This window comes from Mesitornis unicolor, unplaced genomic scaffold (assembly GCF_000695765.1).
Source record: "Mesitornis unicolor isolate BGI_N332 unplaced genomic scaffold, ASM69576v1 scaffold6232, whole genome shotgun sequence".
NCBI classification, from domain to species: domain Eukaryota; kingdom Metazoa; phylum Chordata; class Aves; order Mesitornithiformes; family Mesitornithidae; genus Mesitornis; species Mesitornis unicolor.
The window spans coordinates 33242-60814 of NW_010168433.1; the positions used below are offsets into that span (position 1 = coordinate 33242).

Sequence of the window (27573 nt, forward strand, 5' to 3'; positions counted from 1 at the left end):
TGAAAGCCAAGAGAGCTGAAGCGTGAGGGGAAAATAAGACAGCTGACCAGGGAAATGCAGTGAGCAATAAAATAACAGATAAAGGCATGCAAAACAGAAATCAATGGGGTCATTGCTTTGAGCAGGGATAAACAAGTCTTAAAACTAAGCAAATACAGGGATGATCACAAAAGCCAAAATTGGAAACGGAGAGAAAATTGCAGAAGCTATAAGGACAAACAATAACAGATTTCACAAATACGCGAGGAACAAGAAGTCAATGGGAGAGACTGCTGTTTCCATATGTGGCCGGGAGGGGAAGTTAGTGGCAGAGGCTGTTGGGAAGCCGGCGCTGCCTTCCCCTTGGTGTGCTCACTGGGGAGACCACAGGGAACGCGCCAGAATCAGAGAGAAGTGTCCTGGAGGCAGAATCTGAAAAATTAATGAAACAAAGGCTGAGAGCAGAACAGGTTAAGAAAGAAAAAGAAGAAAATAGGGCAGCTGAACAGTAGGCTCCAGGTCTGGTGGCCTGTTTCCTAGGTTTCTGAAAGACAGGGATTTTTTTTTTAACTCTCTTGGACTTTCAAGTCTATAGTACATCAGGTATATAGTTGAAAAGCAGAAGGCAGCCAGTGCAAGGCAGTATTTTAAAGGTTTTATAAGAAAAAAAAAGCTTGCAATGCTAGCTTTATGAACTATAAATCCAAGCACAGGCAAAACCATATTCAGGGTTGTGGAGGAACTGGTACAGACTAGTCAGGAAGAGTTTACAAAAGCTGAATTGGAGTTAACTAACATAAGTAATTTCCTTGGAAAAGTCACATATTCCCAAGTCCTTAGTGCAGTACCCAACCTTAAAATAGGCAGATGTTTGTTTCTGTTAGGTGCTGATGTGTCCTTGATTTTAATTCTATGAGCAAAGGCACTAAGAGTAGATAAAGTGAAAAACTAAAGTCGAATTTACATATTTACTTGAATAGCTGCATTGCAAATAGTTATGTAATGAGATTTGTGGGGGCCACTTTCTAGGAGGTCCTGAATTCCAAGTAATGTCTTAGATTGTGACAAACTTTATAAAATGTGGTATGGAAAGGCATAAAACCATGAAAAAAAAGATCAAAAATGGCAATGACAACGATATCTTTCTACCTTTAACCAATAATTTGTGTCTAAAAAGTCATGCAATTGTACTTAGACACCAAATACAAAAATTTAACAACAGTTCAAACCAAAATATATCTGTTTGTTATCCTACTGCGTTCTTGCCCCAGTTCCTAGACTGTTGAAAGGAAAATGTTTTGGGACATGACTAGATGAAAACTTCTGCAACTATTGAGCGTTCTTAACTGAACAAAGAATGAGGCAGTGTGGAGTTAATGTTCTGGCTTTAATGTAACAAAATTCAAGTTTGCATCACCTCCAGTGGCCAAAAATTTTCACATTTCCACATCTACTGATGCCCTTTAGCCTTGATGGTTTTAGCTCAGAGCTGCCTGAAGTGTCATCTTTACCTCTTACAATGTTCTAAGTGGAAGGAATGAAATCCTGGAGATTGCTGGGGCTAAGCCTACTCACATCTTTGAAAATAAAGATCAGGATTTTGAGAAAATATCACTTAACAATAAGGGCTCTGAAGAAACTATAGTGAAGGTAATATACATCACAAAGAGAAGGAAGAGAAACCAGGAAAGGAAGACACATCCACTCAATAAATGTTATCCTGTCTGCCTAAATCCCATTGAGCTGCTATGCAGGTTTCTAAAATTTGCCTGAGTCCCAGGCTGTGACCCACTCCTGCTTTCCCGGATGCAGCCTCTGTTAGGCACATAAGTGAAACAGGTTCCTCTCTAATTATCCAGCCATTTCCTGGGCACTACACACACTCTGAAATTCCAGTTCTGAGGAAAAATTAATCTGCTTTCCGTCAGAGCTCATATGGAGAGTTTAAATAGACAGCTCCTGAACCCATAGCACCAGGGGAAGTGCCCAAATAAACCTGGTGTGTCCAGGTTTAGGCACTGTCCAGACTGATGGAGATTCACCTCCTCTCCCTGCCCTGACTGTGATGGTGTGGGATATTTTTCATGAAAATATGTCCACCATTCCTCTTGATTCTGAGCAGCTGGGTCCCTACCAAGAGGAGGACTGAGGACAAGAGTCAGGACAGTCATTTTGTGGTGAGCAGTAGCAGTGACCTAGGCACAAGTGTTTCCACCACATCTGTAGGTTTTACATTGAAGCATCTTTGGATAGAAACTAGTATAGTCCAATTAGAGAACACCAGAAGATTAGGCCTCCTCTTTTCCCAGGTTAGGGCTTTTGCTTGCCTGCTGAGTATCAGACTGAGTTTTATGTAGATAGCTGCACAGGGGCTTACCTTCTAGAAGAGGATGCTCCTCCTCAGGATATGCTATGCAATGTGCTGGATGGGGCATGGTCCTGGGATCTGGAGGGTGTGGGTCTGTTGCCCCCCTAGCCTGCACCGTTAGGCCTCAACTTTGGTGTTGGTGTCTGGAAACTATATCCCATTAGCACTGCTACCCCATACTCACTCCCAAATGAGGAGGACTGGAATCTTGCTAGATGGAGGTACTTAAAATTTACTCAGCATTTCTTGATAGTTTTGATGAAGGGAGGTGTTTAATTTAGGCATGTTGAATTAGATTTTAAGACTCCTATAGTCTCTACAGAGAGAGAGGGGTGCCTATGTTATGCAGAGGTCTCCTTTAGCAGGTTTTCCATGATGAATATAATCTTTTGTGACTGTGTAAGTTCCTTGGATACATGTGAGTCAGCCTTCCTGTAAACAAGTGCTTTAAAATATAGGTAAAACCATGGCTAAGTTAGGCACTTAAATAAAATACTTGTTACCTAGGTAGCAGTTTAAGTAATTTGGATTTATAGCTGCTGGAATGCAAATCAGACCAAAATCAAGAGCATGCATACACCACAAGGAGCGCATTTGTAGTAGTAAATGCAGTGAAATCCCCTATTTTTCAGTAGTCTGTCTATAGAATATGAAGTAGTATTAGAGTGGAAAAAAATGATAAAGATCCTCAGTGTTTTATAATCATAATAAAAGGAACAAAAATATAACATAAAAGGGAAGTTATAAGTAGATATGCAGAAAGGGCTAGGAAGAACAGTTTAAATGTCCCAAAACTAGTTAATCACATGAGAAGACTAAAAACCAACATAGCATTTATAAAAACCAATATAGCATTTGTAATCACACAATAATAAAAATTAAAGAAGTTCTTTTAAAAGTGTGTGTGTAGTCACTCCATGTTGGAAGTTATAGGGGTTACACAATGCTGATCACATTCAGAAGACACAGATTATATGACCTTTGAAGGACAGGTGGCTGCTCTGGTAAAAGACCAGAACGCTGCTATTTATGTTGCAGTGCATTAACATGATCGATGAGGAAGTGGTACGCAACTTCTAAAAGTTTGACTTCCTTCACTGAAAAAGGAGTTTTTTTTAATTGTTTGTTTGATTTTTTTCAATATGAGAACATTTCCAACATTGGCATGAAAACTGGTTTTGGTTGTGTTAGGGAACTTGCTTTCCCATTTACCCAGAACTTGTAGCATATAATGGAGCATAGCAGTGGAGAATTTAAGAGCAATTCATCATTTATAATAATAGCAACAAACAACAGTGTTAAGTATGTGGTCATAGTTTAATTATTTGAGTAGCATTGGAACATTAATTGTACACAATCAAAACCTTACCAAATACTACAAAATTATGAAGCATTGTTTTATTCCTGACTGTTGTACTGATAGCTAACAGGTAGGATAAGATTGCTAGTTTTTTAAGTGTGTTTATCTGCCTTAGAAAAGAGTGCAACATGCAGAAGAGAGAAAAGAATGAGAAGGAGAAACACACATTTGTATCAGTTCTGTAACTTATGCTGGTATGTGTGTGACTCTTTCAGGCAAATAGCAGTTGTTTGCAATTTCACTGGTTTTGTAACTGTCATCCTCCTTGGTCATTATTGCCTAAGCAGCATTTTAGTTGAAAACATGCATTTTGAGAAGAGCAACTAATCATGGTGTAGAATTAAAATATGACATCAGTTATACAATCTGACCTACAGAAATCTGCAGGATAGTGTAATAATTCCCATCTTTTATTTTTGCACAGTGTTTATGGCTGTCCTTTGGCAAAAAAACGAAAAACACAAGATAAGCAACCCCAAGAACCAGCCCCCAAAAGAAAACCCTTTGTGGTTAAAGCAGACAACTCTTCAGTAGATGAGTGCTATGAGACTGATGGAACAGAGGAGATGGATGAAAAGGAAGAGGAAGAAGAGGAAGAGGATGAAGAAGAGGAGGAATATTCAGATGATAATGAGGAGCAAGGTGACGAGGAGGAGGATGATGAGGAGATAGATCGAGAAGAAGAGGAGGAGATTGAAGAGGAAGAAGAGGAAGATGAAGAGGAAGGTGAAGATGTGGAGGATGAAGAGGAGGAGGAAGAAGAGGAGGAGGAAGAAGAGGAGGAGGAGGAAGAACGTGGTAATAATCAGAGTATTAGTAAAAAGTAAACAATGTGTGTTTTCTGGGTTAATCTTCTAGTGTGGTGTGTGAGGATTTAACTGTGTGGTTCTCATTAAAGCTAATGGAAGTCATGCAGTTAAATCTCTCTGCTCCACACTGAAAATATACCCCACTGTGTTCTCTTAACATTTATTTTAATAAGTCTGTCTTCCAAATATTTTTTTAATACAGCAGCACTCACATTTCAAGCAAGGAGGGTGGAGGTGTGTTCTTGCTAAAAACGCTTGCATAAAATGGAATCCTTGTAGTGGATTAATGCATGCAGTTACCAGGAGAATATTCACAAAGGTACAAGCAAAGCATCAGCTACAGCTGGGTGCCTGTACTGCTCAGTTGCAAGTGTATTTGATGGATCTGCTTATATAATGTCAATGGCTGCCCACATAAATGCTATCACAAGTTTGAAGATAATTTCTGTGAGCAAAAGTGGGCCTTTTCCCTTTGAAAATTTGGCCCCTTTCTTCTCCCTACCCCAAAAAACTATTCAGAATGCACTATTATAATATACTTTGGTTCTCTGAGACATGAATGCTGTGTACTTAGTTGATTATATTAAAAATACAGAGAGTGAGAGCTTTACATAGATAAAGTCCTTTTAAAACTAATGTATTTTGGTTATCATACCATGGCATAAATGCCATTTAGACATACAGGTCACCTGTAGTAACAAATTTAATGTAGTAGCAATATGATTGACCTATTCACCATTCTCTTTTTTTTGGATATTGGACTCTTTATAACCAGTATTTTCAAAACATGTAATCAGTGTCTGTTTACTCGAGAGTCCAAATGCTGATGACAGACATCATAATGCACTGGGGTGAAATGAAAGACTCATGCAAAAATTAATGAGCTATCTAAAAAGTATTTTGTTCCCATTTCCAGGGAACACGTTTTTGGTTGGGTAGATTCACCTTTCTAACCAATAAAAATATAAGAAAAGCTTTCAGCACTCCTCAGTTGGATTCCTCTTAGGAACCAGGTATGAAAGTTGTATGACTTTTGTTTCAGCATTCTGTAAGGCCAGATCTTAAATCTTATAGAAAGACTTTGGAAGTATTCTTTCCATTCAGGCAAGATGGTGGCCAGCTGGGTGGCTATAATAATTTTCTCAGATAACTGAATCTGTAGCATTTCCTCAGTTGCTTAAATTTGCCAGCAAAATTGGTAGGGCATAAATGGCCAGTCTTAAAAGTTTGAGTTTGATGCAACAGGGAAGCCATTTCCTTTCGCAGGTAACTCTGCTGCAGTTTCAGAACCTGGAAGAGAAGCTGTGTTAGTTCAGGCTGATGTGGAACTGCTATTGCTATCCTGATGGGCAAGTGCAGGATGTCTTAGCAGTTTCTTTAAGAGATAACGGTGACTGAGTTTGTTGGTGCTAAGATTATGATGCAACTGTTGCTGTGATTTCAGCTGTCATGAAAAACTTTGAATCTACACTATCAAAAATGATAAAAAGAAAAAAAAGACTAAACAAAACTCAAGAGCTCAAGAAAATTGCTTCTGGCAAGCCAGCAGGCTTGATACTCAGTTTACTTTTACTATCATAATGAAACACAGTGGTTTACTTATTCCAACACAGTTACACATGCAGTTAGAGGTCCTAATCAATCTACAGAGGCTGACATTTCTTTTTGACTGCTTTCCTTCCATATATAGTAGGCTGTGGTTAAGAACTGCAAAAATTTTACACAAGTACCTGTATTGGCTGCTCTGCATATTACATGAAATTGAAACTTACATAGGTCAAGTTTTTCTTAGGTTCCCATGTTATTACTGTCATAACACATATATACGTTAATAAACATATATATGTTCTATGTCAGATATTAGGAAAAAATTAGGAAAAAAATCCCCATAAAATGGGAAAAGTGATAATAGAATTTTATAAGAAAAATATTTCATGATCTTTCGACAATCAATATAGTAATCACTATGCAACAATCCCAGTTAAAGCACAGCTGATTTACAAGAAAGAGTTACTAGCAATTAATAAGGAAGGTAGCGTGAAGTTTCTTATGTCTATGCCAGGGACTGGAAAGTGATAACATTTTATTCTTGGTGAGGTCTAGAAGCTAATCAATAAATAGTATATTTCCTATTGATTTGGATAGGGATCCTGGCATTTCACTTTGTTCCACTCATAACATATGCAACTCTGGTAGAATTTGGACTATTGATTTTCCAGGAAAACAAAGTGCCATCAAAATTACAGGGTTTTAGAACTATGTGGTCTTAATATGGCACTTGCCTTGTTGACTATATGGGAAAATTCAGTCTGTCAGCTCTGAATTTAGTTGTCTCAATCACTCATTGCTCACTACAAAGTAGATATTGTAGTAAACCAGCATCCACCTTTTAAGGCACCTTAGCAGGAAGTCTGAATGTGTCTTAGTGCTCCTATGCCTAGAAACAAAATGCAGAATTAACCACTGGACACCAGGATGCCTGCACAGTTCTCTTACATAAAGGTTTCTATCACTTGTGCCATAGATTCTAGCTGTTCAGAAGATTTCCAGAAGTATCTATAGTCTAGGTGGACAAAACAGTTAAAATCATAAATATCGGTGATAGAAGAATTACATCAGCAAGTATAGGAATACAGAGGGAGCGATTAGTCAGAGGGAAGAGGAGAAAGGAAGAAGGTAAGGTATTTTATGATTTCTTAGACAAAATTGAGTTTTCTGTTAGAAAAGGGTAAATCCTAGGAAACTCAATTACCTCACCGGCATCTCATTGCCCATACTTTTTTTGTGAAAAGAAAGTGAATTTTGGATGAGATTCTCAGAGGATATAGATGGTATACAAGTAATGTAGGTGTATAGTTTTTACTGAAAATACTTGAACGTTCACTGAAACCATCTTGGCCTTTTTGAAAATCACATCTTTATAACCTTGTTATTGACAAACTGAAGTACTTGGAAAATACAGATGTATCCTAAAGAAGCACTCTTACAAATCTCAAAATACCAATTTAAAACAAAAAGAAAACAAAAACCCAGTTTTTTTTACGTGAGTGCCAAATTCTGTGCTCATATTTCTGTATACAATCTGAAATTGAACTAAACTTAATGTTTAAAATTTCCCAGCAGTGGCTGGCATATTCTCTTTAAATTTCCATTAAATGTACTGAATCTCTTTGATGAACAGATATCTGTCCATCTGTGAACAGACTTGAGAAGCCCTTATGTTCAGCATCACCCCTAAAGGAAAGATAAATCTTTCCAATTTCCCATATATCCCAGAAAGAAAGGGCAAATGGATGGCTTGTGTTACTGTAAGCTAACCAGTAAATTGCAATACAAATGGGAAAGAAGAGGCTGCTTTCAGTGTGTCCCTTCTCTGTGGTGGCAGCTGCAGAGAACCTTTGATTGAAATCTGAAGGGTGCATTTGATTTGCAAGGCAAACTGAAGTACTTTCTCCTCAGATGATCTCACTTCAGGTATTTGGCCCCAAAGACCCTTTCACAAAGCTTTTCTATTATAGAAAGAAATCTCCGTTGGAGAAGCTCCCGGAACAGATGTTCCAAGGCACCATTTAGCCCATTTCACATGAAGACATTCAAGATGGCTTGTACTCCAGGTATTTCATGATCTGCCAGGGGCAGGAGGAGTCAGGCTGATTCTAGACCTAAGGAAATTTGATACAACAAGCAAATCCATTTCACAGATGATGCTACAAAAGCTATTGCAGTTTCCCAAGAGGTGAATTGTTAGGATTAGACACTCCCTTACATTTTCTAATAAACTTAAGGTAACTGGCATATACAGTATATCAATATGTGGTACTGCACCTAACTTTTCAGGTGGAATATACCACAAAAATAGCGGTAAAACATAGGTAGCAGTGTGTGTTCAAAGGAGACATAAAACAGCTTTTGAAAATAAATAAAAGCTACCACGGACATAGAGACAGATGTTCTACCTGTTTTCACGTTTCTTTAAATTGTAGGATTGTTTTTAAAAATTGAGTAATATGTTTTGGTTTTTTCTTTCACTTGCATGAACTCGACTCAGACTCATAGGCCCTCACAATTTGAAATCCATCTCTCAACTCTATTAAGATTGTTAGTGCCCGCTGCTATTTTCCTGATCCCCTCATCAGATTGCTTCTGAAGCACTTATACACTCTAGAGACCCAAACACCAATCTAAAGATGAAGGAAGCACATGTGCAGAGGAAACTGTGGTGATACACAGTTTTCCAGCTGTGCTTGCCTCTGAAGACACTCTACGTCTTGATAAAAGATGGCAGATATATATTAGCAAGGTTGCCTGTCCAGCTTGCTGACCACTAATCACATTCATTTATTTAAACTATTTGCAGGAAAGTGGTCATCTATTTGGTGAACACAGTAGGTGCTCAGTATTAATCAGAGCAGAGAGCTAGGCCCATGTGTGCCTTGCAGGCAAAACACTAAACAGAAAAAAAAAAATCTTTAAATTAAGAGGCCAAAAAGCATAATTTCAGTGCTTAGGACAATGAACAGGGAAGGAAGTGCATTTTCCAGGGCCAGAGAAGATTAAGTAAATACCTGACAGTTTCACAAGGTAAAGCTAATCTTAACCCTTTGGTAAAAAACTCTATTGCTGTATTGTTTCACCTCCTTCACAAAAGAAGATACCTGTGCTTAGGGTATCTCACCAATAACAATATGAAGAACAGGAAAAAATAGACTTGCAGATGGAAGACAGTTGTCCTGGTCACTGTCTTGGTTTCCTCTGGCTAGGAAGTTAAAGTTGCCTTTCTGGTCTTGTTACAAAATGCTCAAGCCTGGGGGTGGTTGGGTCAAACCACAGCATAAGAACTTCTGTTGATACCTTCTTTCTGCATTGAAGATGCAAGCACAAATTGCTAAACGTTCTGCTGTTTAGCTGTTTATATTGTTTCATATAGAGACATTCAGACTAAACATTTTCTCTGGAATTTTTTGTTGGAAATAATGCAATTAGAAGATTTGAAACAAGTGTTTCAGAGCTGGAAACCTCAAGGTTGTGGAGTAGAGTGGGGAAGCAGATAGCCAGTGAATACCCTCTGGATACCTCTAGTTCTTGTGAAAACAGTACAGATCTATTTATTACAGTCGTTACATGTTTGTGGTTGGTTGCTTGGTGAATTGCTTAAATATGACTGCGGTATTAGTTTAGTAAACTTTTGCTTGCTGTTGTGTTCCATGCTTAAGGTGTTTTCTGTTTGCTGCTCACAGAAAGTATAATTTGCTAAGAGCATTATTTAAACATTAATTTTGAATTCTCTGAAGTGAGATTGGGCTGGATGCTGAGCTTGTTTACATCAGGACAAATCAAGAATAGCTCTATGTCAATAGAAGTACATTTATGTGAGGGAGTGTTGCATGTGTCATACCTAACTTTTCCTCCCCTTGAAGAACTATTTAAAAATATTTCCTTCTATGTGAATGTTTAATTCAGAAGCTCAGTAAACCTTCCAAGCTGTGTCTAGAAACTTGCATGCAATTTTAAGCAGTTAGTAGCCCTCATCACTTTAACAACCATGTTTAAAGTCAGGAATGTCCTTAAGTACCCTTCTGATGTAGAGGTTTGCATATTTAGCTCCTTTCCTATAAATAAAAGGCCTTAAATGATAATGTGAAATATCTGATCCTTCAAGAGCAAATGATTCAATTATAGCTTTATGCAGTGTAAAGAAATTATTCACCTTTGATGAGACAGATTACAGATCTCTGCCATCACAACTTCTGTTGACATAAGCAGAATTTCTGTAGAGGACAATGGATGCTTAAGGAGTTCAGGGTCTGAACTGGAGGCCTTAGTAAGAGCATCACAGAACACATTCAGCACCACGTCTGATTGTAATGATGCCTCATCCAGAATCTATTTTACATGGCATAAGTTTGTTTGCTTGTGTTTTTAATTCACTAACCCTTTCCTTCAGTGTTAGCTGAACATGAGATGTTGAGCCCATTGTAATGTCAAATTGTTTCAGGGTTTATGTGTGATCAAACCTTTTTCTAGTCTTGCCAGAGCAGTAGGCCTGGAAAGGAGCTGTATATCTCAGCAATGCTGCTTTGGATTCTCGTAGATTGCAGTCCTCAAGAAAAGGCTGAGTAGAGGTTGCCTTTTCTGTATTTCCATTGCATCCTTCTGTCTGCAGATAAATGCTGAGTGGATCCTTGAGTTTGCCTCTTTCATTTGCTGTGTGGCAAGATCATCTCGGAAGATTAATTCTTTCTGAAATAAGATGGATTGGAGAAGAAATTCATAGTGAAAGTGCTGTAGCCTTAGAACTGTATTCCTCTTCTCTCTCAGATTCTCTGTAACCAGTTCCTTACCAGAGATGTGTTTTCTGCCAAGAAGCTGGTTGCTTATGTGTTACAGTGCTTTGAAGAACCAGTAGTGAACTCAGTTATATACCAGCTCTTTGCATCCATATTTGCAAACATTATGACCTGATGTTATTTTAGAAACTCTCAGACCTGAGCCATGGCACTTCTGGAAACATATTCACAGGTTGTGCAAAACTGAACTCTTCATGTTCTGTCTCTGAATTCCTTTGCCTTTCACAGTGCCACTTCAAAGACTGTGTTGTCCACACTGTATTGCAGCTTACAAAAAGACCACAGACTCTGTACAGATCCTTCCTGACACTACAGATGTAATGATTCTTAAAAATAAGTTTTGCTTGGCTAGTGTTAGAGGTTCCATTTTTTCTTCTTGTGTTTGGAGTGCAGCTCTAAGGACATAGTTTGTTCACCCTATTCATTCACAATCCCCACTGGACTTACAGTATTTGTTCTAAAAGAGTAAACACAAATGGCAGCTTTTCACCCTGAAAAACAGAGAACCTTATTTGGTAGCTGTAGAAGTTAATTTTCCACTATTACTGTTCCTCCGGGAGATAATAAATTTAAATAGAATTCCAGACTGAAATGATAATTTCTCCTGATCCATATCTTTTCTCATGAATCAAATTTTCAGTCCAGGCAAATGCCTCAAGTCACAGAAATTTTGTTAAACTGCAATATATAAACGGCAACGCTAACAAAGTGTTATTTTGAAACAAAAGCGTTCATGTATAATGAACATGTACATGTAATCCTGAATACTTTTTATTATGGAAGTATTTCCCTCTAATTTTAAAGGTCTCATAACAATTCAGTTTTTTTCTTTTGTCATCTGTATCACATATGACATAGTCCTTTTATACCATAAGAGATAATTTCCTTCAGTGAATTAATGTATTTTACAGACTGCTACAGTTAGCAAGCTGGGCAGCAAGGAAGGCCAAGTCATTTAGCAGAAGACAAGGAGGACTAATGCTCGTAAATAAACCACCTCAAGGTGTTTGGGAAGGAATATTAAATAGTAATTAAGAAAGGCCACTTTTGTAGTTATGGACTCAAGCTGGTTTTAGTCAGTGTTGTTGAAATCCTCAGAATTAGTTGGCACAGAAATGCGTCATGCAGAAGATAGTACCAAAACCAGTCAGTCACTGACATTAAGTATACAGAACACCACAGTGGGGTTTTTTAATGTTTTGGATTTGGTTTTTTTATTTGTTTGGTTTTGGTTTTTCCCCACCTCCCACCCAGGGTATCCACAATATATGTTATATGCTCTGTGCAGTAAATATTACTGTTTTAGCAAAGATTTGCCGTGTCTCTGTAGGAGAAAGTTTTGCCAGTTAACAGGATTAATAGCCGAAGACTTAATGGGGGTTTATTAGGTGAACTCATCAATCTGATAGTTTTGTCATCCCAAAAACTTAATTTAGCAGGCTGTACTATTAACAGGAAGAGTAAGTAATCATCTTGCTATGACTCTAAAGGAACTCCACAGAAGAGCTACATTTGCAATTAAAAAACCAAACAATGCAAGCAGACATTTTCTTCCTCGTATTCTGTAGACAAGGATTACTGATGGGAAGGGATTGCAAGGGAAGGTCTGTGTAGCATGAATACCTCCAGTCACCTAACACAGGAGTGTCTGCAAAACTGCACAGGCCCACATCAAGCTAGGGTTATATCTTTACATTTTCCAAAGCACATGTGGTGAGATTCCTTACTTATCATATATACTTTTAAGGCATACTATGCAACTGCTTTTCTTCTGGTTTCTATTCTATCCAATGTGTTATTTTAGCAACTGACTCTACCTATCATAAAGTTCTATAAAAACAAGATGTGTCTGCTATACAGTTTCTTGGACACCCTGTAAAGCACTGAACTGAAGTCTTTACAGAATAACCCTTATCTGTCTTTTTATCATCTGTAGTGATTAAAACATCATTCAACTTTAAAGGCTGGCATCTGATGGAAAGTTAAAAATTGTTTCTATTGCAATCTGTTGAATAAAACTTTGCCCTCAGATCATTAAGCATGAAATATATTTTTAAAAGTAACAGTAGAAATAATGAATGGCAGATAATTATTACTAGACTGTTAGTAATAGGACTGGAGTTGGACTTACAAAAAGTATACTAATGTTTATATTAGAGTTTATTTATTAACTAAAGAGGTCAGTCCGTAGATGTCCTTCTCTGGAAATACAGCCAGAAAGGGCCACCTTTAAGTGAGTAGAAACTGGAATCCTTTCTTGGGAGTCAAGGATCTTCTTGCATTTGATAAAGCAAGTTTAATATTTCAGAATAGAATGTAATGAAAATTCTGCCCCTCTCTGTAACTCTGGTACCTGAGTTGAGTGTGGGAGATTGATGCAAGATTTCCTTCTTTCCCAACACAGAAGGTTAGCAGCTAGACCAGAGACTGCTTTGCATAAGCAATGCTCTTACCCATTCTGCTGAAGCTATATCATACCCCTGAAAAAAAAAGAAGAACTGCAGTAGTCCAGAGGGGGTCATTCTGCTGGGAAAGCGAGACATGCTGGGTTCTTGTCTTTGCTCCAAAGACACTCTAACCATCTTATGAATTGACTGCTTAATACTAGGTTGCAAAGTCAGTCCTGGGAGCAGGGATCAGATGCTACATTTTTCTCTACAACCTTGTATGATATGTACAGTAAAGACAGTATGTTTTTGCATTAAAAAAAAGGTTTAGGTCTTATGCTACCTCTTATGTTTTCTGCTTCCTATTGAAACTTGTGGTAGTCCAGCTTTTATTGAGGCGACTAGCAAACTTTTTGAGAGGTGTGATATTGCATCTACTCAAACTGGGAGAGCTTTTACTCTTAGTCTTCCTATTCTTTATCAAGTGACCTACTAAACAAGGTATTTTACCTGGGAGATGGATAGGCAGGAGTAAGCAGGGGTGAAGCAGACAGTTCTTTCCTTTGGCTATAAATCAAAGCAAGGCAGTCAAAGCAACAGTTTATGGGAAGGCTTTTTCTTTCGTGTGTGTATTACAGGATACCTATTGGATTTGGTCTCTCTGGTAAGTTGCATATGAAAACACCCTATGTATAGAATCCTTCAAGGCTTAAGTTGCAGATAGGTGGAGATCTTCTGAAGGCCGTTTCGGTACACATAGAAGCAAAGCCCTGAACAGCTGATCAGTGTTAGAGTTTAGATGTCTCCCAAGTTTAAGCGAAAAACGAGCACAAATGCAGTTGTATCACCAAGAGAAATAGAAATATGACTGTTCCTTTCTATACAACATGTCACATGAGAAGTCCAATCTGAAAGCGATGTAGAAATTGCTGCTACCATTCATAAGACTTTTTAAAGTGATTCACGTTGAAGTGCCCATTAAGGATAACTATGAGTTTAAGAATGAATTTGGTTCAATGGCTGGAAGGTCTTCTAACACAGAAATGGAAAGAATAAGTTCAGAGTGTAAAAGGCAGTACAAGACTTATGCAGGAAAAAAAAAAGACATAAAGTTATTAGGACATCAGCATGGGAGCACTGCAGAGAGCAAGTGAAATATGCTGTTAGGATTCTTTCCTGGAAATGGCAAAGACGTGAAAGCTGCAGTATAGAATCTGGATTATGCAGAATCTTTAGAATAACAATAAAAAGGTTTTAAGAAAGAAGAGTAATTTTACAGTGTAGCTGATCAGGATTAAGGCTAGACAGAATACCCACACCATAGTACATTTCTTTTCTGTAGTTATATTTTCCTCTCCTTAATGTGAGAATTTTCCTACAGTTCATGATGTGATGTAACTTACTGTGTTTTTATAGCATACTGATGGAATTTTATATTAATAAAATAATTATTAAAAAAAAAAGGAAGGAATGTATTATGAGGAGTGACAAAGGACTCTGGGTTTGTCTAGTTTGGGGTAATTTCATTGCTCTCTACAGCTTCCTGAGGAGAGGAAGTAGAAAGTGAGGTGCTGATCTCTGGTCCCTGGGGTCCAGCGATAGGACATGTGGGAATGGTTCAAAGCTATGTAAAGGGAGGTTTAGACTGGACATTAGGAAGCATTTCTTTACTGAGAGAGTGGTCAGACACTGGAAGAGACTTCCTAGAGTTACACTCGATGCCCCAAGCCTGTCAGTGTTTAAAAGGCATTTTGACCATGCCCTTAATAACATGCTTTAACTTTTGGTCTGCCCTGAAGAGATCAGGCAGTTGGACTAGACGGTCATAGTAGGTCACTTCTAACTGAAATAGTTCTGTTCTATTCTATTCTATTCTATTCTAATAATTTTCATTAGTAGAATCAGAACTAGACAGATGCAGAACACTTTTAAAAACCCAACCAATAAGTGTTGACCTTCTGAGACTTTTTACAATATAGAAAACCAGGATTATTAAAACTGACTTCATCTGTGGAGAAGATGCAAACAGTGATGAGCCAAAATTACTAACTGTTTAGAAATGCATGATTAAAAGTAATAGCAATGTATTTATAAATGAAAGAATAACTGTCCTTTGGCAAATATGTGTTTTGCTTGAAATCTGCAAATTGTACATCATTGGGAAAATAGGTAGTATGGAATCAATGTACACAGTTTGTCTGAGTTTTAGGAAAGGATTTGACGCAGTTCTGTTTAATAAATTCATTTTGAAGTCATAAAATATAATACATAAGCAGATACAAAGCGACAGAGAGGAGAAGTTCATGTTGCATAGGTTAATTCCATTGGCTCTTAAGGAGCTCAGGTACTTCCGTGTGCGGGAATTCGTTAATGAGACTAGAGCCTACAAATAGTCATATGAAATGCAATAGAAAGTGAACAGTATGTTAGGGTGATTTCAGTATGAATCATCCACCTGATGAATACTTGAAAGAAGAGAAAACAAAACAAAAATAATTTCAGCCAGAATTAAAGGTATTGACTTTGTCTTATGTACGTTACTTTTATTAATGGACTCCAGCAAAACAAGTTCTGAGCTGAACCATCCTGAGACCAGACTCAGATTCAGATTTTAGTTTTGTACAGTGTAAGATTATCTGTGTATCTCCATGTGTGTTTGTGTGTATCTTGGAAAACTGGCTGTTTTGCTTATTTGTTTGATTGATCCACTTTGTAATTTGTTGATTCAGTGAGTCAGCTGAAGTAAGAGTTTCAGCAGAGATGTCGTGCGCTGAGATTGTACTGCTCTAGTAAATTTAGGCATTGTGAGGGTGGCTACAGAGCCACTGTCATCATAGCTGGCAGGTATATCTTTAGTTGGAAATATATACAGATATATGTAAATATGTAAGTGGTTACATTTGTCCAGAAAAAGTTTTCTTTTTATGAGACACAAACTTTCATCATCAGGACAGAAATTACAGTGCAGATCTAACAGCAGTGGGAAATCCCTCATAGAAAGGAGGAGCTGGCAATTTCTAAAATGGTGGCACTGTGTGTTATTTAGGTGAACAGGTAGTTGGAACAGCCTCATTGGAAATATCTTTGCAGATTCAGTAGTGACAAAAAAAGGGATTGTAAATCTGTTACCATAGCATATACTTCTTGCATTTGACAGGTCTCTGGTAATCTGATTTCCTTCCTAGACATTTCCAATCTCATAGGCCATCTGTGCACATAATATAGATGACAAATAAACAGAAGATAATAAAGACTCTTTGTAGCTAACTAAGAGCTAGCTACACCATTGAGTTACTATTTTCTGGTTTTTGAGGTCCACTGTATACATGTTCTTGACTGACTGGAGTAGCATGGTTAAAAGAATAGGTTCCCATTTGCCTTACTTGTTCCTTCTGAATCTATAGTTAATGGATTTCCATTAATCCAAATTTACAGTTTCTCCTGCCTTGTTCCCCATCTCTTCAGTCACAGTAATCGAAGACTACATCTATGTGAGTGAATAAAACAGACCCCAGTCCACTCATTTAATGCTGATTTCAGCTATTGCCTGACTTGAGCATATACAGCTAAGCTTTTACCTCATAAAATAGGATCTCCACTTTCAAACTCCTTCTTGGGAATGGTCTCTAACCAGCACCTCTGCACTGTGCCTGTACATTGCTGAAAGAATGCCAAGTCACTCAAGTCAAAATCTTGCCAGGGCTTCACTAAGTGTGCAGCAGTATGAATAATCACGTGCCACTGCTTGTCCTTGTGTTCTGCCCCTAATTAGCTTATACTAGAATGGTTATAACCAAAGCACCCTTTGTATTTACGTTCTCCTTATTCTGTGGAATATTGAACAGTCTTCCCTGTCACAAAAAGATGGGCAATTAAGGAAATGTAGGTGAAGAAGCTGGATGAGGGGATAAGGAAAAAAGGAACAAACCCCATAATGAAAAGCTTTACATTTCAAATGAAGTAAAGTCTGGCACTCATGCACACAGAAGTCTCTGTCCTTACAGATTCCTTGGCACTGATCTCATTGAGGCTATAGAAAGAGAGAGAGGAAGCAGAAATTTCAAGGTTATTATATTGAGCAGTTCTGTCATCCTTTAGAACAGTAACAATGTGTGCCTCTGCCAGGTCAGATTGTTATCAAAGCACATACAGGCTTCCTTTGATACCCAAACACAACTGAAAATAAGTAATTAAGGGTATAATGGAGATCAGACTCATCCAATAAGATAAAACTCTCCATGAAACTCACACAATTACAAGCATCTATCTCATCCAAAGCATCCATACTACCCCATCCACACCAACCTTTCCTTATATAACTTTGTCTCTATCTGCAACCTGTAGATATTTCCTTTTGGTTAGCTCCGTCATTCCCTTCTCCCTGCAATTCATATTGTGTCCTACTAAAGATATTGTTGAAGTTCAGCAAGGAGCAATTTTAAAGTTCTGAATAAAAGCAGTTGGGGTAGGATTCATCCCATCAATTTCATTTATAACCGATCAAGAGAAATAGTCACTGTTAGGGAATAATTCAGCCAATCTACTTTAGATGCCTAGTTTAGGATGAGATAATTCACATCCCAGGATGCATGTTTTTGTCTATTGCCTATAAATGGATTGTAGATGTCTAGTTCATATGGAGACATGTTCAATATGGACATCTGCATTGAGTCAGAGATCTGAACTGATACAAAACCAGTGCAAAGAGATTATGTATCCCTACAGTAACAGTTTCAAATCTGAATTTCTCCGATATTTGTATGTGAGAAAGAAAATGTTGGTTTATGATCTGAAAATGTGTTCTTCAGGCTGCATCATTTGCAAAGCAATGATCATGGAGAGGGGTATAGATAGGGGTCACTGTCTCCTAAGCAGCCTTTGGAGTAGCCCCATGAGAAGCTCCATAACAAAAGCTGTCTGAGTGGGTGTTCTCCCATCGGTGCAGCTGGTCCTCTGCTCCCCTGCTGTCTTCCTGCTGCATCTCAGTATTTGGAGCATAGCTTTGGCTTCCTCATTGCCTGTTGCCCTGCTGAGCTGTGGAAACTTGAGAGAAAGAAAGAAACTGCCATACTCAACTGAGTCATTATAAGGCTATGAGACAGAATATCTCCTCTCCCTCATAGAGACTTCCTGGGGAGAAAAAGTAGAAGGAAATGAATACCTGTCATCAGCTAAAGCCATCTCATTATATGCCCAGACAGAAGTCAAGTTAAAACAGTTAAAGGCTGCCTGAACCTGATTCTCAAAGCATGGACCAGATGGGAATGACTGATTAAATTGTACTGCCCTTGTAAACCCGTCGTATTCACTTCTGATCACAGATATTCTCAGCAAGTTCCTTCTCAAATCTAAACATATGCCTTCATACCAAATATTCTAGATCCTCTAAAACACACAAGCAGGCTTCATACGAACCAGGACCTTACCTACTTAAAGAGTTTCCTGTATGTAACTAAAAAGTATTTTCTGCTCTTCCTGAGGTGGAAAAACAAGTCTCCAGCATATTCATTGCCTTTTCACTTTTTGGAAATAATGTTTGGCTGTCAGGATGGAAAGACTGGAGATTGTAACCAGAAGGCTGCGGAAAGTGATTGTTCACCTTTAATTCAGCACTTACACTACTGTATGTGGAGCACTAGATCCAGTTTGGAGCTCTGCAGTACAAGAAAGCATTGAAATACTGGAGTCCAGTAGTGAAAAACCAAGATGATTAAAGAGCTGGAGCACATGATGTACAAAGAGAGACTGAGAAAAAAGGGTTTGTTCATTGTGAGGAGAAGGCGGCTAAGGGGAGATCTTATTCCTGTTTTCAGCTGCTTATCACAGAATTGTAGAATTGTTTGGGTTGGGAGGGACCTTTAAAAGTCATCTAGTCCAACTCCCCTGCAATAAGCAAGGACATCTTCAGCTAGGTCAGGTTGCTCAGAGCCCCATCAAGCCTGACTTTGAACATTTCCAGGAATGGGGCATCTACAGCCTCTCTGGGCAACCTGTTTCAGCATTTCATTACCCTCATAGTGAAAAATGTCATCCTTATATCTAATCCAAATCTACCCTCTTTTAGTTAAAAACCGTCACCCCTTGTCCTGTCGCAACAGGCCCTGCTAAAAATTTTGTCCCTATCTTTCTTATAAGCCACCTTTAAGTATTGAAAGGCTGCAATAATGTCTCTCTGGAGCCTTCTCAGACTGAACAACTCCAACTCTCTCAGCCTTTCTTCATAGGAGAGGTGTTCCAGTCCTCTGATCATTTTCATATCCCTCGTCTGGACACACTCCAACAGGTCCATGTCTTTCCTGTGCTGAGGACTCCGCATCTGGATGCAGCACTTAAAATGAAGTCTCACCAGAGCAGAGTAGAGGGGGATAATCACCTCAATCACCTCCCTTGACCTGATGGCCATGCTGCTTTTGATGCAGCCCAGGATACGATTGGCTTTTTGAGCTGCAAGCATACTCTCTTATATCCAGCTTTTCATCTGACTTTTCAGGGCTGCTCTGAATCCTTTCATCCTTCAGTTTGTATTGATACTGACGGTTGTCGTAACCCATGTGCAGGACCTTGCATTTGGCCTTGTTGAACATCATGAGGTTCATATGGGCCCACTTCTCAAGGTCGTCCAGGTCCCTCTGGATGGCATCCCATTACGTGGAGGGTAGAGGGAAAATGAGGGTGTGCAGTGACAGAATAAGAGGCAAAAGAAAAAATTTGTAACAAAAGAAATTCCATTTAGAAATAAGGAAGGGATTTTTCACAATAAGGGTGGTCAAACGCTGGAACAGGTTTCTCAGAGGTGCTTAGGTATCTCCATCCAGGATGATGCTCAAAACTAGACTGACAGGACAGGGCCTGAGAATGTGCTCTACATTGGTCCTTTTTTTGAGCAAGGATTGAACAAGATAACCTCCAGAGGTCCTTTTCAACCTCAGCTGCTCCATGATTCCATGGCACCAGTGCAATGTACAATGGCACCTGAGATGCTCTAAGATCAAAGAAAGGCAAGCAGTACCTTGTGAAAAGACAAAATCCTAATCAGAGCATATCGGCTTGAGTCAGAACCTAGATAATTTTTGAGAAGCTTTTGCAGTCTTTCACCTGAAGTAAAATTACCATCGTCATGATCTTGCCAGAGGAGCTGTCAGGTATCTCCAGATCCTTTTCCAAAACTGTGTTGATACAGGTAGCTCACAGAGACCTATGATGGGAAAACATGGATGAATAACAGATGATATAATTTTTAAAAATATGTTACATCCCTGATCTTCTGAATTATCTGATGCTCGCTCTCTTATCTAAATTTCTGCCTGATTCTATGATATTAATAGGAATAAATCAAGTAAGAACATTTATATTCTACCAATACTTCATGTGAATAGTTGTGCATTAGGATGCTATTAATTCAGGTCTAGCATAGGCAGAGGCATAATAACAAGTCTTAAGGATGCTATAAGCAAAGAAAAAAGGGTATTGCAGGGCACTGATTATGTACAAGCACCTGTGCATTTAGATGAGAATACATCGATTTGTACAGGAAAAATAAATCTTCAAAAATGCTGCAATGCCAAAATAATATTAATATTCATTGTTTCTATTTAAAATGTATTTTAATAGGAAAAAGAAGAAAAAACAAGGAATGCTTTTATACATCAGTAATCACTCCACAACAGGAAAGAAATTCAAATCTGTGATGATCCCTTTTAGTCCTGGGGGGGATGGGGGAAAGGAAAAAAAATAGAAAAACATACTACTTAATTTTCCAGTGAGCAAAACCAGATAAAAAGTGGAACCCACAGAACATGAAAAGATCAAAATGTAACAGAAAAAAAAATAAGAAAAGACACAGTAAGCCAGCAAATTATGTACAATACTTAGAAGTCTGTAAGGGCTCGCTCTGAGGTCCTCGATGCTACTTTGTAATACTGAATCCTCCTGTGTTGTGCTGTGTTCTTTAGCTCAAGTCTTCCTTGCTATGCTTAATGATTTCTACTTTTCATTTATTTTACTTTGAGCATTGGTTATTAGTTGAATACTGTAATTATTGTAGGAAAGTCTAAACAGTGAATCCCAGTATTATAACTTTATAAGTGGGTGTAGCAGGCTGAGGGGGAGGAGTGAAAAAAATAGATATAATGGAATAATTAGTGCATCAAGTAAACAATGAACAGTTCTCTTTTTCTTTTGACTTTCATTAGGTAATTTAAGGCCCATAAAGGAATCAGCTACTATAAAAATTGCTTGGGTCTTTACCTAAAGTACTTACAGTGTAAAAGAACTTCAGGAAATTTTTGCAGAAATGAAAGAATTGCATATGGTCAACTTCAGTGTTCAGTGCATCCCTGAAATAGCCATATTTGAAGGCTTGGGCCCTGATCCAAATCCCATGTTAACAAAATTGTTCAGACTTCTAGAGACCTTGCTTAAGTCCTTAGAGAGTGGCATGTATACTCTGTTTCTTCAGTTTGGGGTGGAGAAGTTGTTGAGAGCTCACTAAGTTTTCCACCTTTTCAATTTCCTTACTTGCAAGATTTTCCTAGAGGAGAATACAATGTACAAACAACACCCTTCCCAATACAATGCTGTAAATTTCTAAGATTTGGGATTCATTCATTCTACCAACACTGTCTTTCTAAATATTTCTCATAAGCCAGCTATCAGAGATGGTAATGTAGAGATGCATGCACCTCTCTTTACAGTGTAGAGGGAGAAAAATGTTGATGCAAGAGAATCATATGCTGGGCACTTAGGAACTGGCAAGTGGCAGAAGCAAGACCAGTGAGGTGTTTTAAAACAGGCGATGTTACCTGGATAATGAAACCATCCATCTGAACAGGAAGCCTGATGACCACATGAAAGTTCAGCTTGTTAGCCATCATGTTTTCCTGTGCTGGGGAGAAAGTGAGTAGCTTGATACATGGACCACAGATTTGGAAATCTTGTTCCTGATGTCTTTGGCCTTTGGTAGGAATGCAGGTGCTATTACTGAAGTATCATTGCCTCTCTCTGCAGAATCTCTCAAATTAAATGCTGTGTATTTTCCTTTTCAAAAAGAAGGTGCTGTTTTGCATGACTCTCTACACTAGAACAGCAAACCATTTCTTCTGCCAAAATTTTTTTTAAAATATGGATGTGGTAGGAGCAAAAGGAGGAAACAATCAAGGACGTAGAGGCTGTAGTTCTTATGCTGCAGTGACTCCTGGTATGACATGGAAAAAGTCACTCAACTTCTCTGTGTCTCAATTTCCCATCTGTAAAATGGCATTAAAATACCTACCTCACAGGGGTGTTGTGAGGCTTTAAAAAATAATGTTTGTAAAGTGCTTTGAGATCCTTGGATGAAAGCTGCAATAAGAAGTCAAATTGTTCACTTTTTTAGTGCAATACAAGAGTGCTCTTCTGTTGAGATGGCTAAAGGCTTCCAGCTCATTATAGCTATTCCATGTACTGTCCATTATGATTTCCTCCTGTCTTTTGTTATATCAGCTGGGAGTTAAAAGGAAAAAAAAATACAATTGAGAATATCTAAATTGTCATAGTATTGTGTGGATGAGGGCTAAAATAATCTGGTAATCTTTTTAAACTGTGTTGCACACTCCTTGTCCATGCAACCCTAAAGCTAACAGAAAAAGTATATATGATAACATTGTGTGCTCTTCACCTAAACTGGCAAACTTGTGTCTTTTTGAGACAAACTCAGCCTCTTCGCCAAATAAAAAACTGCAATTTGAGTCAATGGTTACAAAACTTATGTAAAGGGTAGAGTAGGTGTTTTAGTCCTATATGCTTTGCAGACATTTAACAAACAGCCATTAAACAGCACAGTGTAAAGGTAGTTACCAAGCTAAATGTTAAATCTGAGGAATCATAGAAATGTGAAATGAAAGCAAGATTAGATTTCACAGGGCTGAATCAAAGAAAAGGTACACAGGTTCACACAGAGCTGCTGGGCTAATGTACTTTCCAGAAGACCCTTAACTAAGACACAAAGTAATGCAGTATTTAAAATTCCAGTTTAATAAACAGGTGACACAGTTGCTTCACTAGAGCAGGCTCAGTGTCCAACAGGCTGCTATTAAGATGACATAGTATACATAAATATCCTTTCCATTAAAATTAACTGCTGAATGGAGATAAGAAACATGAGCAAGATAGTTGTCAAAGAAAGTAGATGTGAGAAAAGGCCAAAAATTAAAAGAAAAGGAATGAAACTTGATTAAAATATGTTTTCCTGCCTCTCTCATCTGGAATTCATGCTTTACACTTTCTTCTCCTCCACCACCTTTTTCTCTTCTTCTTTTTAGGATTGAACGGGCAGGAGAACTGAAAAGGATATAACCAAACAAACAGAATAAAAAATATTATAGTTACAGCTTTCACCCAGCTTCACCTTCTCAAAAGGAATTTACATGTCTTCACTCATACAGTACGTGATTCATATTTTGACTTTTCACTGTTGTGGAGGCAAAGTATAACATCTTCCTCCCATTAGTGATCATTTACATGACTCCCATTCATGTAAAAACAAACACAAAGGCCCTTTTTAAAAAAACAAACCCTGAAACATTTCGCATTTCAAAAATTGCCCTATAATAGTTGCTGTGTACCTGAACAGTCCTCTGGATGGCTTTAGAAAATATGCTTTTTTCCTGCTTTTTATTTCAGTATCCTGTTATAGCTAGATTTGAACTAATTTCACCAGTGTGTGTAGATATCCTAAACTTGAAGGCACTGGCAATTTTGGAGCCATAGCTCACTGCTTCTCTAATGACTTTGATGTTTCTTTTGCTACATCTGACTGTCCATCTGATGTAGTTACAAGAAGCACCTCACAAAAGCAGCGGTTTCTACTGAATAGTCTTCTTGGCATCAGGTTTTATCCTTAATATTTAAATTAATGTGACATTTGTTGTACATTTCACTTTACAAAATGATCATTAGTGTATTAAAACATTTGCTTTTCAAATAGCACAAACTAATTATCCATTAATCCTTAACTTCCTACTTCTATACAGTCATTCAAGATGGAAATTTTTCAAATAAGAAGTGTAAGTGACTTCCCTTACCTTTACACTGAAAATCTGATACTCTGATATACTTAATTTTTGAGGGACTGAAACATACATGTGAATTAAGATTATCTTGACAACAACAGCAACTAAAATAAAACCACCTTTGATGATAGATAGCTAACCCACTATTGACTTGGAATATCTTTTCATGTAAAAATACTGTACATTCTCCCCTATTAATTATCTTCCCACTGTATTCAAGTAGATAATATATATGATATAATATTTTACTTTTAGAGCGTTTTTCTTTTCCCTAGACCTAGCCTAGTCATCTATGAGTTCTGCTGCTTAACTACAGCCTACTATCATCCCAGGATCCCTAACCACTGTGTAAAAGGAGTACTATCTTGTGGCTGAAATATTAATTATTGTGCTGTTGAGCTTTGTATTTGAAACTCTGATTTATTACCTTGTCCACTGACATAGAGTTATTTTTATAAAAAATGGCTTCCTATCATCAAAATGTTAGTGTACAAGCCACCTACTACCTGCAGTTTCCCCTCTTTGGTTTGTTTAACCCAAAGCATAGAAGTCACACTTTAGAAAATGCTGCGTTTTAGGTGCACCAGTGTTGAAAATACATCTGAGCTGAAACGATGCTATCAGAAGTTGATGGACTAGCTCTTGAGCAGGTGTTAATTGTCACAGCTTTACTGGTTTCTCTCAGTTTGCACCAGCTGATAAACTGGCCTAGCATGTCAATGGAATGGCAGAGTTAGGAACTTTCTTTTCCAGTTGTGATGCAAAACATTTAAATATTGCTTGAGTAGCCAATTATCAAAATATAATTTATGAGATGTTCATTAGTAAATAATGATGAATGTATATGTGTTTTAAGAATGGGTCTAAGAGTGACATAACTTCTGAGTGAACATGAAATATCAGAAAATGCTCTCTGGATGATACTCATCTGACCAAATGTGGATATCTTTAAGGCGGGCATCTCATCTGAGTCCCTTGGTTGTCTATGAAGAGAAACAGACACCTCTAGTAGTAATTATTTTTATTCTCAAGAAGGTATCTTAACCAGATCAGGTGCATTGTATCCTTAAAGTGTCTGCTTCTCTTACAAGGATTTCGAACATCAAATAAATTACTCAGATATAGATACCTGCCTTGCTCATATCTAAAGTTAGGTGAGATGAATCTCACCCTCAGGGCCTCGCATTGACTCCATCTCATTAATTTGTCCCTCTATTATTCAACATTTACTAAAACAAAGCTAAGTAAAATGTGGTAACTCTGCACAATTATTTTACAATACACAGGACAGTAGATAGCAGCCCTATCATACATGTATGACCATATAAATTGGGCTAGCTTATTTACTTAAAATTACATTGTGCATATAATTGCTTGTATGTTCCTCTCATGTAACAGTTTTTAAAATTCTTCTCCACAGTTTGCATAGTTAAACTGAGACATTTTTATTTCTACTGATGGATCCACTAAGTAAAATGCTATTTTGATCTTTGCGTATAGTTGGTAATTTAGCATTAATGGTGTGTCTGGTGTTAAAAAGTGACAATTTCCTGTTTGGTGTGTATTCTTTCTCTTTTGGTGAGTGGCGTTCATCAGTAAGAACAAATCCAGTAGTACTCGCTCCTTTGCCATCTACCATATTTACAACAAACACAAGACTGAGAAAAATTGGAAACCTAGGCAATTATGTCATATTAGTAATATGATTGTAATAAACTCCATAAACTGTAAATATAGAAGTGAAAGGAGAAGCATAAGTATTTATGCCATAATATTTAGCAGTAATAGTAATTAGCATTTTGATTGCCTTTTTCTTATTGGTTCTGTGAAAGAAATTCATGTGAATAGCAAATAAACAAAAATAGCCTTGTGGACTATAGAGAAATTCACTTTACATGGGCCTTAGTGTTACAGAATTGCTGTATGATTAACAGTATTTGACATGCAGTTTGTTTTCTGTCCGTGCGATTGCAACAACAGTTCCAATTGTAGCCACTTTTTTCTTTTCTTTTCCTTTTTCTTTCTTTCTTTGTTTCTTTCTTTGTTTCTGTTTTTTATGCAGAAGACCATCAAATGAATTGTCACAATACTCGAATAATGCAAGACACAGAAAAAGACGATAACAATAATGATGAGTATGATAATTACGATGAACTGGTGGCCAAGTCATTGTTAAATCTTGGCAAAATTGCAGAGGATGCAGCATACAGAGCCAGGACAGAATCAGAAATGAACAGCAATACATCTAATAGTCTGGAAGACGATAGTGACAAAAATGAAAATATTGGTCGAAAAAGTGAGCTGAGTTTAGATTTAGACAGTGATGTTGTTAGGGAAACAGTGGACTCCCTTAAATTATTAGCACAAGGACATGGTGTAGTGCTTTCAGAAAACATTAATGACAGAAATTATGCAGACAATACTTCACAGCAAGATAATAGGAATATGAACTTTGTAATGCTAGGGAAGCCTGTGAACAATGGACTTACGGAAAAAATGGTGGAGGAGAGTGATGAAGAGGTGTGTCTCAGCAGTTTGGAGTGCTTAAGGAACCAGTGTTTTGATCTGGCTAGGAAACTCAGTGAGACAAACCCACAGGAAAGAAATCAACAGCAAAACATGACCACTCGTCAGCATGTCAGGCAAGAAGATGACTTCCAAGGAAGAACGCCAGACCGGAATTACTCTGATATGATGAACCTAATGAGGCTTGAAGAACAGTTGAGCCCCAGATCTAGGACTTTTTCTAGCTGTGCAAAGGAGGATGGTTGTCATGAAAGAGACGATGATACCACCTCTATTACTTCAGATAGGTCTGAAGAAGTGTTTGATATGACAAAAGGTAACTTAACCCTGCTTGAGAAAGCAATTGCTTTGGAAACAGAGAGAGCAAAAGCCATGAGAGAAAAAATGGCAGTGGAAGCTGGAAGGAGGGATAATATGAGATCATTTGAGGAACAGTCTCCAAGACACCTTTCTGGAGATGACAGGAAGCCTAAACCCAGTGACGGCCATGTCAAAAAGCCATATTATGGTAAAGGTAATATTTCTATATACCGTATGTTATGTCATGAGAAAGTGTGAGCTAACGTGTTAAGTTTTGCGTAGAACTCTGAAATGAAGTTATTAATTACATAAAATGGGAACTTTATTTAAATTGTAGTAGTATGGCATGATTGTAAAATAGCATCAAGCTGTGGATATAAAATAAAAAAAAAATCATTCTGCAGTGTTAGAAGTATGTACAGTATTTCAGTGAATATCATTTGGTGAAA

At 37.8% G+C, this 27573-nt stretch overlaps 1 protein-coding gene across 1 annotated transcript in view; it reads left to right on the forward strand.

Annotated features, from left to right (window-relative positions):
• The window catches only part of LOC104536411 (myelin transcription factor 1-like protein), a gene marked incomplete at its 3' end in the record, with an annotated part of 81228 nt that overhangs the window by 22467 nt on the left and 31188 nt on the right, over positions 1–27573 (forward strand). Inside the window, exons 4-5 of the mRNA XM_010179006.1 lie at positions 4132–4505; positions 26361–27332. Of these exons, the coding sequence (XP_010177308.1) occupies positions 4132–4505; positions 26361–27332 (1346 nt within the window). The remainder of the gene's footprint in view (positions 1–4131; positions 4506–26360; positions 27333–27573) is intronic.